Source organism: Glossina fuscipes, unplaced genomic scaffold (assembly GCF_014805625.2).
Source record: "Glossina fuscipes isolate IAEA_lab_2018 unplaced genomic scaffold, Yale_Gfus_2 2, whole genome shotgun sequence".
NCBI lineage: Eukaryota > Metazoa > Arthropoda > Insecta > Diptera > Glossinidae > Glossina > Glossina fuscipes.
The window spans coordinates 29532287-29547004 of record NW_023998416.1 but is presented as its reverse complement, the minus strand read 5'-3'; the positions used below and the strand labels follow the sequence as shown (position 1 = coordinate 29547004).

Below are 14718 nucleotides of genomic sequence, written 5' to 3'. Positions count from 1 at the left end.
TACAATACATACATATATATACTGTACATGCAATATATGCTTATATTATATATGATATTTTATATGTGTATGATATATTGCACAATATATATATGTGAAGTATGTTGTACAAGACATCGTGCAAAATATCGTATGTACAAAAATCCTCTAATATACTTTTTTTACTCGGAGTTTTGTTATTTTCGTTTTACTGTATATAATTTATTTACGCGGTGTTTTTATATTCTTCTTTTCTGAAGCGTCCCTATCACGTTACAAGAGACCTAGATATGCATGCACATATAATATAAAATACCGCGTAAAAAGAAATCGGATATATAGAAAATTCCACCTTAAACACAGAGAATTAAAGATGGGCTTGATTTATATTCGCTTAGCAGGTTTTAGTTTCCTGAAAAGAGAAAAAAATCAAGTGTATAGGTGCCTTATAGGGTTCCGAGACTTTTAATTATACACAGGTGTGAGAAGTACAAAGATTCTTTCGAAGAAGTGAAAGAGAAAAACTTTGCCTTTTTGGTTTTTTTGTTTTTTTTTTATAATTTCTCTTCCCATCTAATCACTGCCAAATATCTTCATATCAAAGGAGTTATTGTAAATTAAAAAGAAATTTTCATTTTAATTTGTGAGCCGCAAACAAATGAAAATATATATGTTGCCTGGTTATAAACCAATCAGGACACAAAATGTAAAAAATGTTGATTGTGTTACAAATGTTTGACAGAAATGCATTCAACGAGCAATACTTTCTCTTGTAAAACTTATTTCTTTGAATTTCCTATGAAAAGAAGTATTTGGTTTGTTGTATGAAACCCACAAGTACTGCGAACGAACGAAGAACAATAGGAAAACCCTAATTTCTTTCGGTTTTCAACAACAATTACCATTACAAAGTAATTTCGTCATGTACGACGGCGACGACGACGACGACGACGACGACGAATTGTCGTGGCATACAAAGCTCTCCCTTTCCATTGTGTAACAGTATAATAATAATAATATCCCATAAAGTAGCGGTTGTGCGTTTAAGGACGTTTGTATATACACATATATATATATATTTATGCAGTCATTTTCTCTGTATATTAAGTTTCGTATTAAAAATTTAAAATCGCGTGTAACATGTAGAAGAAACTTATGCTATAATATGTGGGTTAGTGGTGAGGTTTTTTCGTCGCTATTTTATAATAAAACAATGATGATTTCCTTTTATACGAGGGCAAGATTATAAGTAAGTAAGTAAGTAAGGTGTTTTTGATGAGAATTGAAGGTTTCAACCTGTTGAAAAGCTTAACATAATAAGACCTTCAGTATTCAGTTACGGCCCCCCATTGTCATACACAATAAACTTCAATTTTCTTCCAATTGATAATTATCTGCTAATGTTTATGAGAATTGGCTCGAAGTCTAATGAAATTTCCTCTAAGCCTAAGTACGGTGTTCCAATCGCTTTTGTACAATACTGACTGGCCTCTATATATGCTTCAGAAAAGAAAAATACGATTTCTGTTACACTTTGTGACTCTTTCGTGCAAAAGGAAACCGATGCTAAAAAGCAGTTGCTTTTTTAACCTTTAAGCTGCTTACAATTTCTCTTTCATTTTTGTTCACCTTCTCACCATCCGATTCTCTTAGGCTATACCTAATAATACAGATGCCTTCAAAGTAGTGAAAACTTTATTACAAAAATACTATTGCCTAGCACGGCAGCTGCTCGCCTCACAAAGTTGACACCACAAAGCTTGGAAACAGTTAGTCTTTTCAGATTACAGAAGTTTGACATCTGCTTCTTCTACAAGTTAGCAAATTAATAGATTTAGATAGTCAGTATTGGGTGGAAAAAGTTCAATGTGGAGCTACGCACCTTTTGAACAAGAGTCAAAATGAAGAAGCGTCTTATGAAATGCACCTGATGTTTGGCTTGAGTGCTAAACACGCTGTATACGTTGGCATTGTGCATCATGCAACATATTTTTATATCCTACTCCAAGTACTGCCATCCGTAGCACAAGGGTATATTAAGTTTGTGCGGATGTATGCAACACCTAGAAGGACTTGAGCTAAGCCCAACATTTATTCTATCGATCCAAACTTGTCCATCCGTCTTGTGTTTTTATGTTCAACTTAGTGGCCACAATTTTTGAGGTACTGTAATGAAATTTGGTTTTGGCTCAAGGACAGACCCTGTGGACAATTGTCCGGATCGGCCCACGTTTCATTTTTAATAGTTGTTGCATGGAATACTTGTTGTGCAGTATAAGCTATGGAATGGTGGGTTGTGGGCTATACTATTATAGCCCATAGTGGTTTCACAATAGTTTTATATGATATGTAGTCCTGCAAAGCAATGTTCAACCACATGTAAACACGTACAATCAAGTTATATTTCCAAATTTAAATGCATGATGCACGTGCGCTCGATGCAAGTGCTTTGATTGTGCTCAGCGGTTAACTGCGTGCTTACTTCACAAGAGAAACTGAAGTGATAATGGTTAAATTTGACGCAAAGGGCAACAACGTTGTTTTTCGCGATAGAAAATAGTAAAATTTACAGAACATAAGCATAAAGTTTTATGCTTCACTTATATATCACCCTCGTATTTTCATATACATTTCCAATAGGAGACAAAAATCGAACAACCAATTATGTACAAGTAAGAAATTTACTTTGAAGGAGAAATTTTTAATTCCAAAGTAGAGTAAAAGTAAATTTTTTTTTAATAAACTTTGAACAAGTTTTTCGTATTAAAGTGGATGTAAATTTTCTGGAGTTGTAAGCTTAATCAGAAAATTGCTATAAGAATCCGATTATATCGAATATTAAAATCATTTGCTATATAGAACAAAAAGGAAAATTCAATAGTTGGGAGACTTAAGAAAAATAATCGCAAAATTACAAAAATATTGTACTTGTGTGTGTGCTTGTGTGTGTGTGTTTGTGTGTGTGTGTTTGTGTGTGTGTGTATGTTTTATAAGAAGGATGACTATTTAACCACATCTCAGCCCTCGTGTGGCAATAATAATAATTCATATTCGTACGTACGGACACAGTTGCAGTTACGGAGTAATGGATAAGCCAGTCATTCGGTAAATTGCTCACTTATGATTTGTCTATTTGCCGTTGTTGTGGGCTTTATTTAGAGAGAATAGTTCGTTTTCATATATGTACATGTTGTTCATATATGTACATTATGTGCATTAAAATGTATTTACTTACTTACATATGTCCAGTACGATAACTAGAAACACCTATATCTTAGAGCTTGCATAAATAAATGGATTTATTGGAAATGTTTTGCTGCACACAGTCAACAACTACGCATATGCATGTCCTTATCCACATCATTTAAATTGTACGGTATTCCAATATAATATAAAACATAAGCATACTTTGCTGCGAGTATGCTTGAGCGTGGGTACCTATGTAAGTGTGTTTGTGTACAGACCATATAAGCATCATTTTACATTTAATAAATATAATTTACATTTTTCATTCAAGTAAGCAAACCGTCACAAGCTATACATTGTGATTTACTGCATGTACCATAAAAAAGCACATTAGAATAATTTCTGCATAGGCAAATAAGTATTCTTTGAAAAAAAGTACCGGGACTTGCATTTAATTTCAGTTGATGTGATTTCCTTCGCAAATAACTTCATTTAAAGCAATATGTTTAACTCAAGGTTCAAGGCAGCCGTAAAGCGGTTGTGTCCGTTAACTCCTTTCTTCCTACGGAATTTATAAACTTTTACAAAATTTTAGCTTAAGTCTTATGAAGAGGCCCGTGAAGTCATAATTAAAGTATTTGATCGCAAACTTCTAAAGAGAAATTAAAGAAAAATAAATAAAAACACTATAGTGGGCCAGACATTACATCACGCTACTGTCATTCATATGGTGAATTTTCACGATAAGGCGGTGTATGAGAAGTGGTCCGCTCCAAATCATTTTTAATAACGTTCGTCCTTGGGCCAAAGCATGTCAGTAGAACAAATTTCACCAAAATAACTTAAAATTTGGACCCTACAGATAGAACGCAAAAAGAAAAAAGAAACAAGACGGACTGACAGACAGACAAGCTTGGAGCAATCCAGTATCGCATTCCATAAAAAAACAGGTGAGTCGTTTAGTAAAATATCTGAAATATTGAGATCTGTAGGTTGAAGACAAGAAAACAAGATGATGGACAGCTGGACAGACAATTTTACATCGGTATAATAAAAAGTAGATCTAATCCAAATCGTTCTGAGTGTTGCACGCATCCGCACTAACTTAATATACACTTATACCACACGTGTTGTACGACAATTTTCATTAAGTTTATTTTAACTGGTAGTTTACTCTTAAATAGATAACTAACGAACACTCTTAATTAGAAACTAAATTGTTTGCTTTCTCTGTCTTTCGCATATATTCTGCTTACATACCCTTTTGCGAGAGGGTTACCAATATCTCTTTTTTTGAAATCTCTCCTTAAGCGAAATGTTGTGCGAATTGTTGTTAATCTTTTCGACAATCGCCAGCTGCATGAGCCGTGTAAACCATCATTGAGGCGTGTTTGGTTTTATCACATTTAGAATTTGACTTGTACATCAAACCATCAAATGCGGATTTGCTTAACAGTGTGGTAACTCAATGTCGTATAATAGATTTGATGTTAACTGAAACTGAAATTTATTTTAAGACTAATTGAAAATGATTTCGAGCACACTTAGTAGTCGAACTAGTAGGCGAACTAATTCGGAGAGTGTGCATGAAATGTGTATTGTCTTATAAATCGCGATGAGTTCTTGTACTTACGATTCCCGGTACTTTTTCGATAGAATATATATATATATATGTATATATATATATATGCATAAAGTGCTATATGAAACACTAGAGCATTTGAATTTAGCTGTGTAGAAAGGAAAAGCTTTTGTTTTTTTCTTCTCATTTATATTCTTATGTGAAGAAGTGTTCGAATGTGATGTTTAAGTTGCTGGAATAGTTACAGTAGTAAAGGAAAACTTTTTAATAAAAGAAATTAAAATATAGAAATAGTTTTTAGGATAAAAACATAGAGTACACATTTTTACAATGATCTCTAAAAAATGTTTAGTTAAAATAGTTTTATCGTTTAGTTTGTAAAATTCATAAATAAGTTCACGTATTGCAGATGGTTTTTTGCTAGTGAGTCGCTTTGCAGAAATTTCTTTATCAACAGATATTTATTTGATTATTGTCTATATATATTTTATACATAAATTTACAAAGTATGGATTTAGAGGCTGCCGAATAACTTAAATCATATGCTTACTTGCTGTATTGCAAACTTTGCCGCATTTGCCGCATGAGATTCGAACCGGCGACCATTGACTTACTAGTCGCAATCCTTTCCCTTCTTCACTACTCATGCGGATAAAAACAGACATATTCATGAGAAATGCCTAATTTTTTCAATTTACGCTAAAATCAACCGATCAGAAATATTTAATGATTTTCATAAGCTGAAAAGTTTCAAAGAAAAATAAACGATATGACGTAACCTTAAAAGCGATCAAGTACGAAGTGAGCCATAAATATAACTATGAAGATATTCTATAAATTTTAGTGTAACTGCAGAAAAGTGAAAAATATTTCATGTCACATCACTGCCAGGGTCTTTTGGAAAAACCATCCATCACAGTGCAAGAGTTCTTAAGTTCATGCAAATACGTCACATATACTTGATGTCGGACTATGGTAAGAAATGGCTTTGTCACATGTGTGTGACGGTTGATAGCAAACTAGTTAATAAGGAGAACATTAAGTTCTGGCTTTTAACGACCCTATGAGCTATTGATGTTTTCGAATAACACAAGACTTTTAGATGATTCCAAGAAGTTTCTTTGTGTCATTGATTATATCTAGAAATGCGAGGAAATCTCAATAGTCACATAGATATGTGGCGTATGTATTTCTTAAATACACATTTTTAACATATCAAAATTAAAAAGTTGGACTGATTCGTCCGCAACAACGTAAAAGTATAACAAGCAAGAAAATTATATTCGGTCGTGGCCGAGTCTTTCATCCTCATTCCCTGATGGATTTATGTACTTTATGGGATATTTGAAGGTTGTCCTTGCGCGCTATAAGGGTAGCGAAAAAAAATTAAATTTTGATACACTATAATATTATGAAGGTTTGGTCAATTTTCCCATTTCCCTAAAGATACTGCAGCATCGCGCGTAGAAATTTTCGTACATTTCTTGGCTATAGTTTATGAGCAATAATCAAAAACACATTTTTTACTCCTTTTGAAAAAGGCAGGTGTTCCTAGTTTATGTGGTGCTGTGGGCGTGGCCTTCGACAAATTTGGCGCATTCTGAGTACAAATCTGCATGCAAGAGCTTCCAATGTTTCTGCCAAATTTGAAGTCGATAGCTACACGGACGAACTGACTCGCGGATGTACAGACAGCCAGATGGACAAATGGACATGCTTAAATCGATTTAGAATTTGATGCTGATCAAGAATATATATATATAGTTTGCGTGGTCTCTGATGCTTCCTCCTTGGCATCACAAGCGTTTTGACAAAATGAATATACCTAACATCCTTCGGTGACGGATATAAAAAGAATTTCTGCAAAAGAGAAAACAAAGATGTTTTCTTTAATAAATGAATTGAAAGTAATTGTTTATTTTATTTGGAGTGGTCGTCGGGCATTCGGGCTATCCAGGATTCGCCCAAAAATGTTTCTCTGCTGTTTTGAATTAATTTAACCAACTGGGAATAGATAGATGAATAGAATTATTAGCAATAAATCTTTTCTGCAGTAACATATTCTGTAGAGAATGCCATAAGAGATTCATTATTTTTGGAGAACTTCTTGACATACAATAAAAGCATTGGTAACATTTGGTACGGTCATTATGTAAGATTTATTACATAGAATAAAATAATTTATGTATTCTAATCATTTAAGTGGTTTTACGTAGAAAACCTAAAGCATTCTTTTGCTCACTTTCTGTTCGCACTAACGGCCTTCATCAGTTGGGATACAAATTTATGCGGATATATGTAACACATAAAACACTTCGATATAGAGTTTTGAATCATTTTCTTATTTGATTTAAGTGTGTCGGTCTATCTGTCCGACTTGTTTTCTTGTGGTCCACCTACTAGAAATATTTTTTGAGATATTTTGAGAAAATTTAGTGCACTAACGTGTTATAGGCAAATGCTACTGTAGTGTAGGGTGTTATCCGCTTGTCCGTCTATCTGCTTGTTCGTCGAGCTATCGACTGTATCAAAATATAAATTTTTTCACTCCATTTATAAGGCGCCGAAAAAAAAGTTCAAAAAGTCTATAAAGTATATAAATTCTTACCCAGTTTCACTATAATTAGGCATGTCCGTCTGTTAGTACTTGTAGAAAATATCTGAGGGAATTCATTTCGCCTCTCATTTAAATGTTTGATGCGAGACTTAATTAAAGACTATTGTATTGAAAGGGTAAAGGTTTTTAAATGGAATATTATAAAAACGGTGTAATGGGTTCAAATTTTCCCGTTTCCGTAGTTCTTGAAGTGCGCCTCTTGACTACGATTATGCATAATATATATAAAGCTTAGATTAATCAATGGTTAAAAAAGAAAATTTTTCAATTTTTTTACTTTGCTTGCCTTTTTCAATTCTCAAATAATCATTTCTGCTACAATTGTGTCTTGAGAATAACGTTAAATTTATTTTTTCACATTCGAGAAAAATATATATATTTTGATATATGAAAAATTTTCATCTTGTGCAAAATGTTCAATGTTAATAAAACGGTATTGCGGATTGCGGCTGGAGCCATTGGTGCCGCGTGTATTGGATATTGCATTTATTTTGATAATAAACGCAGAAAGGATTCTGATTACAAAAAGAAAATTCGCCAAAGAAGGAGAAGATATATTAAACAAGATAGTGCCAGAGATAGTGGAATACCAAATCTGAATGATCATCAGGCAATTGAAAGATATTTTCTACAGGAAATAGAACTGGGCGAAAATTTAATTGCACGTGGGGAATTCGATAACGGAGTTGAACACTTGGCCAATGCGTTGGTTGTCTGCGGTCAGCCGGCACGATTGATGCACGTGCTCCAAACCACCCTGCCTGGGCAAGTGTTTGGCATGCTGTTGATGAAAATGCAAGAGTACAGCACTAAAACTAGCAATGAGAACAGCGAAGCGCCAAAGAATGCTAATTCGGGCAAAATCAGACCAGCTCCGTCATCGGTTGGTTTAGAAACTACGTCAGAAGCAATAATTATTGATGAGTTGGAATAATTTTAAAATATTAAAACAAAAAACGTTTCATGGAAGATTAATAAAAACCTTATCAAATTAAATTCAAATAAACCTTATCGAGTTAAACAAACCCATTTAGTTACGTTTAATATTCAATTTTATATTGCTAGCTCCCGAAAACTATGCTTTGAATTTTTTAAAATTCTTTATTAAACATACTCATCAATTTTAACAGAGCAGGCCCTTTGTTTTCTGTTAAGTTGGACATTTAACAGACTGAATGGCACCTGCGTTCATTCGTAAAAGTCAACCCTAAAAATGGGTTTACAATGGCAAAGACTAAATTTGCAAAACGTGGAAACTTTGCTTGAATATCTGTCGATTCATTAGCATGCTTGAAATCGTTTCTCGTGTTTTTTGTGATATTTGTGCTAAGCTCCTATATAGAGTTTTCTATTGCTATTTGCACTGGACAAAATTCATGAATCTTCTATAAATTTGACAAGTTGTAATCTGTGGGTAATACGTGCACTAATTATATCGTACTTCTTGTACGTAAGTCACATCCAGCCCAAAAAGGGGATAGAGACCAAGCAAGATATTTTTTTTTCTCTTTTTACTTATGCGCTTATATTTCTTTGCGAATGATAGCCAACTAATCGATCGATAAAGACTAATTGGATTAAATTTTTGGAAACTACAGCTATTTTTATTTGCGTTATTCCAGTTCACTGTTAACTAACCCTGCATTTTTTTGTTGTTGTCTTGTTTATAACGACTGGGCAATTGGTCGTGAGTAGAGAAAATTACGATATGTTTTTGTGATACATACTTTACATGTTTATGTCTATCGTAATTGATGACAAAGTAGTCATCCGATAACGCTCTAGTTAAATATTTAGAATTTAAAGCTAACAATTCTTTTAACTAATCTTCGAACCTTTTTTTTAATCTGCTTGCAAAGAAGGCCTAAATGGTAGCTGAAGATACCTGTCGGTAGCTCATTTCTTATCTCTTCTGTCTATCTATCACAACTGCTGACAAACTCTAATAATTCTCAGAGCTTATGTTAGATAAATAAAAGATTCTTCCTGCTCTGTATCTATTTCTTAGGTAAGCTGGATATAAATAGTTACGGAAAGAAGTTGCACGTATCGGTCATAAGATCGATCTCCTGCTCCTTTATATCTAATTACTGTCAACTACTCGTGTGATAGAGTTTCAGGTGGCTTTAAATGGACACACCGTGCACCTCTTACTCTCCTTTTTGGCTATTTACCAGAAAATGCTTTCAGCTAATATCTTACTTATTTGTATTGTCGTCAGCAGCCTCGCTATCGAATCCTTCAATCGATGAGTAATTTCGAATATTGAGGCAAGCATTTCGCTCTTTTGGCAAAAAAAAAAAAATAAAAAATAAATTAATTTTTTTTAAGTTGCACTTTGCGTCTTTTGGCTATAATGTAGATATGTCGTTTGTGTATATATATATATTGCGTCTTTTCCAATTGGAACTGCCAAAAAGGACATTACGTAAAGTCATAAATTAAGGGAATTATTGTCTAAAGTTTTATAACAGCCACAATGCTTGTATTGCATTAGTTTGTGTCTAATATTTCTGAACAACAAGAATAGGAAAACTTATCATAAATTGTATTATGTACATAAACCTTACGTAGGAGAGCTGCATATTTGTTTCGTCTGCTTTTTGTTTGAAAGTGCAACCGTAATATTTATTTCAATTTCTTTACTCAAAGTTTTTGCTTTCATTACTGTGAGGAACGATCATCGAAACCGTTTGTCGTTTATCAGAGTTTTTTCTAACATTTTACATTGGCGGCAGTGACCTCAATCGCGCTCATGTCGTCTGGCAATCAATGTAATTGTTCCGACGAGAAAGAACCATTGAAGGTTTTGCGAAAAAATTGTATTTTCGCGGCATGGGTACTTCATGATACTTCCGCGTCAATAGCACAAAGAAATGCAAGAAGAAAAGAAAAAGTCTGGGTCTGTAGATATTACATAGTTGCACAGACAGACAGACGAACGGACGGACGTTTTAAGGTGGATTCCAAATTGCGAACTGCCCAAGCATTCATAAGCTTTATGGGGTTCCAGAAGCTTGTTTCTGCGCATTATGAAGATATTGAAAAAAAAGTACATTTTGTTACACTACAATATTGGGTAGGCATGGTGAGATTTCCCATTTTTGTACAGGTACCACCAACACCACTCATAGAATATACAATCAATATTTTTGTAGATTTATTTGCTGTAGGTCTTGAAGCAAACAAAAATGTCCTTAGGACAGGTGATACTGTAGCTTTGTCCTTCGATCTATTTGCCCCATTTCGAACACCCACCAAATTTAAAATCGATAGGTTCATTTTTGCGGCCAGAAGAATGTTTAAAACAGACATTACAAAGACGGACAGACGGACATTCGGAAAGACGGACAACCAGATAGATGGACAAGCAGACAGACGGGCAGACGGCTATGCTTAAATCGATTCACAATTAGCATCTGTGGATCCGCCTGAGTAGACGAAGGCGAGGAATCTCGACAAGCAAGTCAATGGTCGTGGATTCGAATCTCAAGTGCGGTAAAGTTTTTAATAAAAGCCGATAGCCTTAGATGCTAGTGCTTTTAAGAGTTTTGTCTTAGAATTTATTTCTCTGGCGAAATTAATAATAATAATAATAGAATCTGTTGAAGAATATATCTACTTTGTGGAATCTCTCAAACCTTCCTTCTTCTCATCCTTTGCTGATAGCCACAAAAACAAAGACCAAAAACTGACAAAAACAACCAAGTAGTTTGCACTAAAAGATTTGCTCTAAATCGAAGATAATTTAATGTTTATTGTCAATATTTGAATATAAAAAGAATATGTTTGAAGTTATCATCTTTCGCTATAACATATTTTTAAGTCAAATTGTTTTTTAAATCCTAAATAATGTTAACCTTGAACTTTGTATTGGAAAACAGGAAAGAAAATTCATTTGCTGATGTAATAAAGTTCTACAAAACCTCATTTATTTATTTTTATTGTTTTTTCCATGCTATCCTACTTCATTTTCTAATAGCTTTTTGTAATACGAGAGAAGAATGCGCCTTTCAGCACTTTTTGTTTAGACTCGCAGGCAAATTTATCCAGCAGCTCTCCTAAGTACATTTGCATGCATACGTTGTTTAAGCATTTCGTTTTTGTTTTTGCGCTTTCTATGTATGAAAGTAAGCATGTTTTCCTTTGTTCAACTGCCGCGCTTGTTATCGTATTCATTAATCTATGGCAGTAACATGAGCATTTCGTATATGCGCTGCTTTACCCGCGCCCAGATAAATGTTTGTGTAAATGATTTTACTTTTTCATTCATCGGAAACAATAGAAACTCATTGTTCGAAAGGAATAAAAATAATATGTTATTCAATTTTCTCCGGTTCTCAATATGAACCGATTTTTAAAGACATCAATATGTTTGCATCATTACATATCAGTGTGTACGTATCACATCGTATGTCTTATCACAAGTGTATCATAATCATTTTTTTGTATGCATTTCTTTCTGCTACTTAACAATTTGCGAATGTCACGCCTTTAAAAATCTTTCCCTCTTACCATGAACTAATCAAAGCGGTACCTAACAAGTGCGAGAATAACCGAGAGACTCTAGCGTGGTGGATAAGACGTATGAGTCAGCGCTCGCCAGTTGGTATTGCGGACTGACTTTGCTTTGCGGATGGATGGATGCATGACATGTAATAAAGCGCCCTTGCATTACATTCTTGATAACGTTTGGTATAAAATCGTTTCATCGAATTTATGTAATAATACAAACCACAGTCTTTTTGCCTTGGTTGGGTTGCGTACTTATCTGTCTGCCGAAAGTGATTCAGTCTTGCAGTTGAGGTGAACGGTGTGTCTGGACTTATCCATGAATTTTCACGCCTGGCAATGATCTCTCATATCGTTTGGGTAAAGAAAACATGCTTTCGGAGAATGCGCTTTTTTGGCGCTAGAAAAAATAATTTTGTCCATTGCGATATGTGGTACCATTACGACTGCTTATCGTTGAAACATGTCCAAGTTTTGAAAAAGACACAACTTCAGACATATCTATCTTCTGCACGTAGTATTAAGGCTGTCTACGGGCAAAATACGATTTCATGTTAACATATTTAGTATAAATATATGAATATATGTATGCATCGCAGTCATAAGTTTGCCCTTAAAGTTTTCCATCTTTTACACGCAGCTATGCACAGGTTACAAATCACTTAATAATGTTGTAGGAATACTAATGATGAACATTTACAGGAAATATGACCGATCTTTAAAGGAAATATGAAGGTTGATACTATTATCCTATGAAGTTGTTGAGTTTCGCTCTTAAAGTTTTTTATCCTTTGCTTTGCAGTTATTCCGCAGTATTTTTCTATGGCGTTTATAAAGTGAGAAATAATATTTTACTTTGTTGAATGCCTGTAAATTCTTAGTTGGTTTTATGTCTTTTCTATTTTATAAACTATTTTCCGCTTACAATAATATGTGTTTGTATGAGTAGCAAAGTTATAAAATCGTTAGTTGTGTTACTTTGCTCCTTTCGTTATCCTACTAATACAAGACCTTCGCTTAGTTTAATGTAAAGAGAGATTGACTTATTTAAGCGTTTTGGCTGATATGGTTACTATGACCCAATGCAGATCTTCTCGCACTATGAGGCGAATTAAATTTATATTCTACTTTGACTAACTTATTTTACTTTGTTGTTACAAAAATTTCATTAAAAAGTTTGATGTTTTTATAAGAGAATAGTTTAATACCCATTTTAGTTAGGAGTGGAGTAAGGTGGCGCAACGATAGGAGCTGAAAAAGTAAAAAAGATGATCGTATTGATATATGTTACATACATACTTCCTTTACTACTTGTTTTCTTAGCTGTCGAAGTCATTTGTTCGTTTACAACGGGCGTCGCGCTTACAACGCAATTACTTACTGTTTCACAGCGGCTGGTACCGTCCATATATGGCCGTTACTTATGGTCTTACAGTGGCTGGTGCTTTTTAAATGCACGCACATTGGTGGCAAAGTAGGGTTCAGTTGCGCCATCGCGAAGGTCGGTACTAATGTTTCGTTGCGAAAAGGTTAAGATCGGGATCTCAAATAAACTCACTTTACTCAAGTAATGTTAACAGAGAGAGAGAGAGAGTGAGAGAGAGAGGAGAGAGAGAGAGGGAGGGAGACAGCTACGTAGTACAAACATATCGTACTACACTTACGTCTCGAAGTATTCTTTTGTACATACTTCCATATGAAGGGTTACAATATGGACCTTCTTGGCATACAAAGGTTTATTTTTTTAAGAAATTGTTTTCATGAGGGAAGGTTAAAGAAATGCTTTTCTATCTAATCCAACTTTTCCTCATTCATTTAGTATTTAAAAATAATCTTTACTGATATTTATTAAGAAATACTAAAATCTTCCGAACCAACGCATTTTTGATTATGCCAAACGTTTTATTGTAATTACACTTGAATGGCGTAAGAGTTACCGTGAAAAAGAAGGCGATTTTGTCGGAATGAGGCTTGCCCAATGCACTACAGGTTCACCTGCTCTGCGCGATTACTATTATTGTGAATAACTCGCTTGTGTAATTCTTATCGAAATATTTCGAACATATGTGGACCTGTAGGCGGAATACCTGGGCCAATCGTGGTCAAACATAAGACTGATGGATACGCGTAAAGGTATTTAAACTCATTTCAAAAAATGGTTCTAAGTCGTTTAGATTTATAAGAAAAGTGGATCCCTTCCAAGTTCTTCTGTGTGTTCCGCACACGCGAATAAAGAAGTTAAGGTGCATTGTCGCTTGAAAAATTCAATGTTCAAATATTTAGAAACCTTTTAAGCAAAATTTTACATAAGAAATCGATGAAATGTTTAAAGGAATTATATAAAAATATTTAAAAATGTTTATTCTAAACATCCATCTATACCCATAAAGTAATGTGTGTTTTATAAATTTCATAAAAAATGTTGAAATGTATTTAAATCAAGTTCATGACTTTAACATGCCAAAAATTTATGCTTTCGAGAACATTGATTTCATTAAGAAGGCTTCGGGTGTCATTGTACATTTGGCTAAAATTTCGTTTATAGAAAAAAGCTTGAAAAAGCCTCAAAGGCTCAAATGCCATTCGTTGCACTCTCTGGTAGAAATTGAAAAGTAAATCGATATTTCCTGAATGTAAAGTAAATACGACAAAATAGTTGCGTTGTGTGTTGTTCAGTAAAAGCAATCTATCTCATATATATGTTATCAGTCATGTGTTTTCATATCTACTTACACCTGTGTTTACACACCAGTAAAAGTCGATGTAGTAAAAGGATTACGTAAACAACAAAATGTATGCAGATGTGTACATCAAAGTTGTACTAACTATTGTGTCCTTCTTG

General features: G+C 34.0%; 2 protein-coding genes across 4 annotated transcripts in view; both read left to right on the top strand.

Annotated features, from left to right (window-relative positions):
- LOC119632960 overlaps positions 1-14718 on the top strand; it is a 131054-nt gene that overhangs the window by 3232 nt on the left and 113104 nt on the right. The gene's annotated exons all lie outside the window — the stretch shown is intronic.
- On the top strand, positions 7777-8298 carry LOC119632804 (mitochondrial import receptor subunit TOM20 homolog). Its single transcript, XM_038025920.1, has one exon. The coding sequence runs from the start codon at positions 7777-7779 to the stop codon at positions 8296-8298; it is 522 nt and encodes a 173-aa protein (XP_037881848.1).

Excerpts from the sequence above, each read along its gene's own strand:
- LOC119632804 (XM_038025920.1), top strand. The coding sequence starts at position 7,777 with ATGTTCAATGTTAATAAAACGGTATTGCGGATTGCGGCTGGAGCCATT.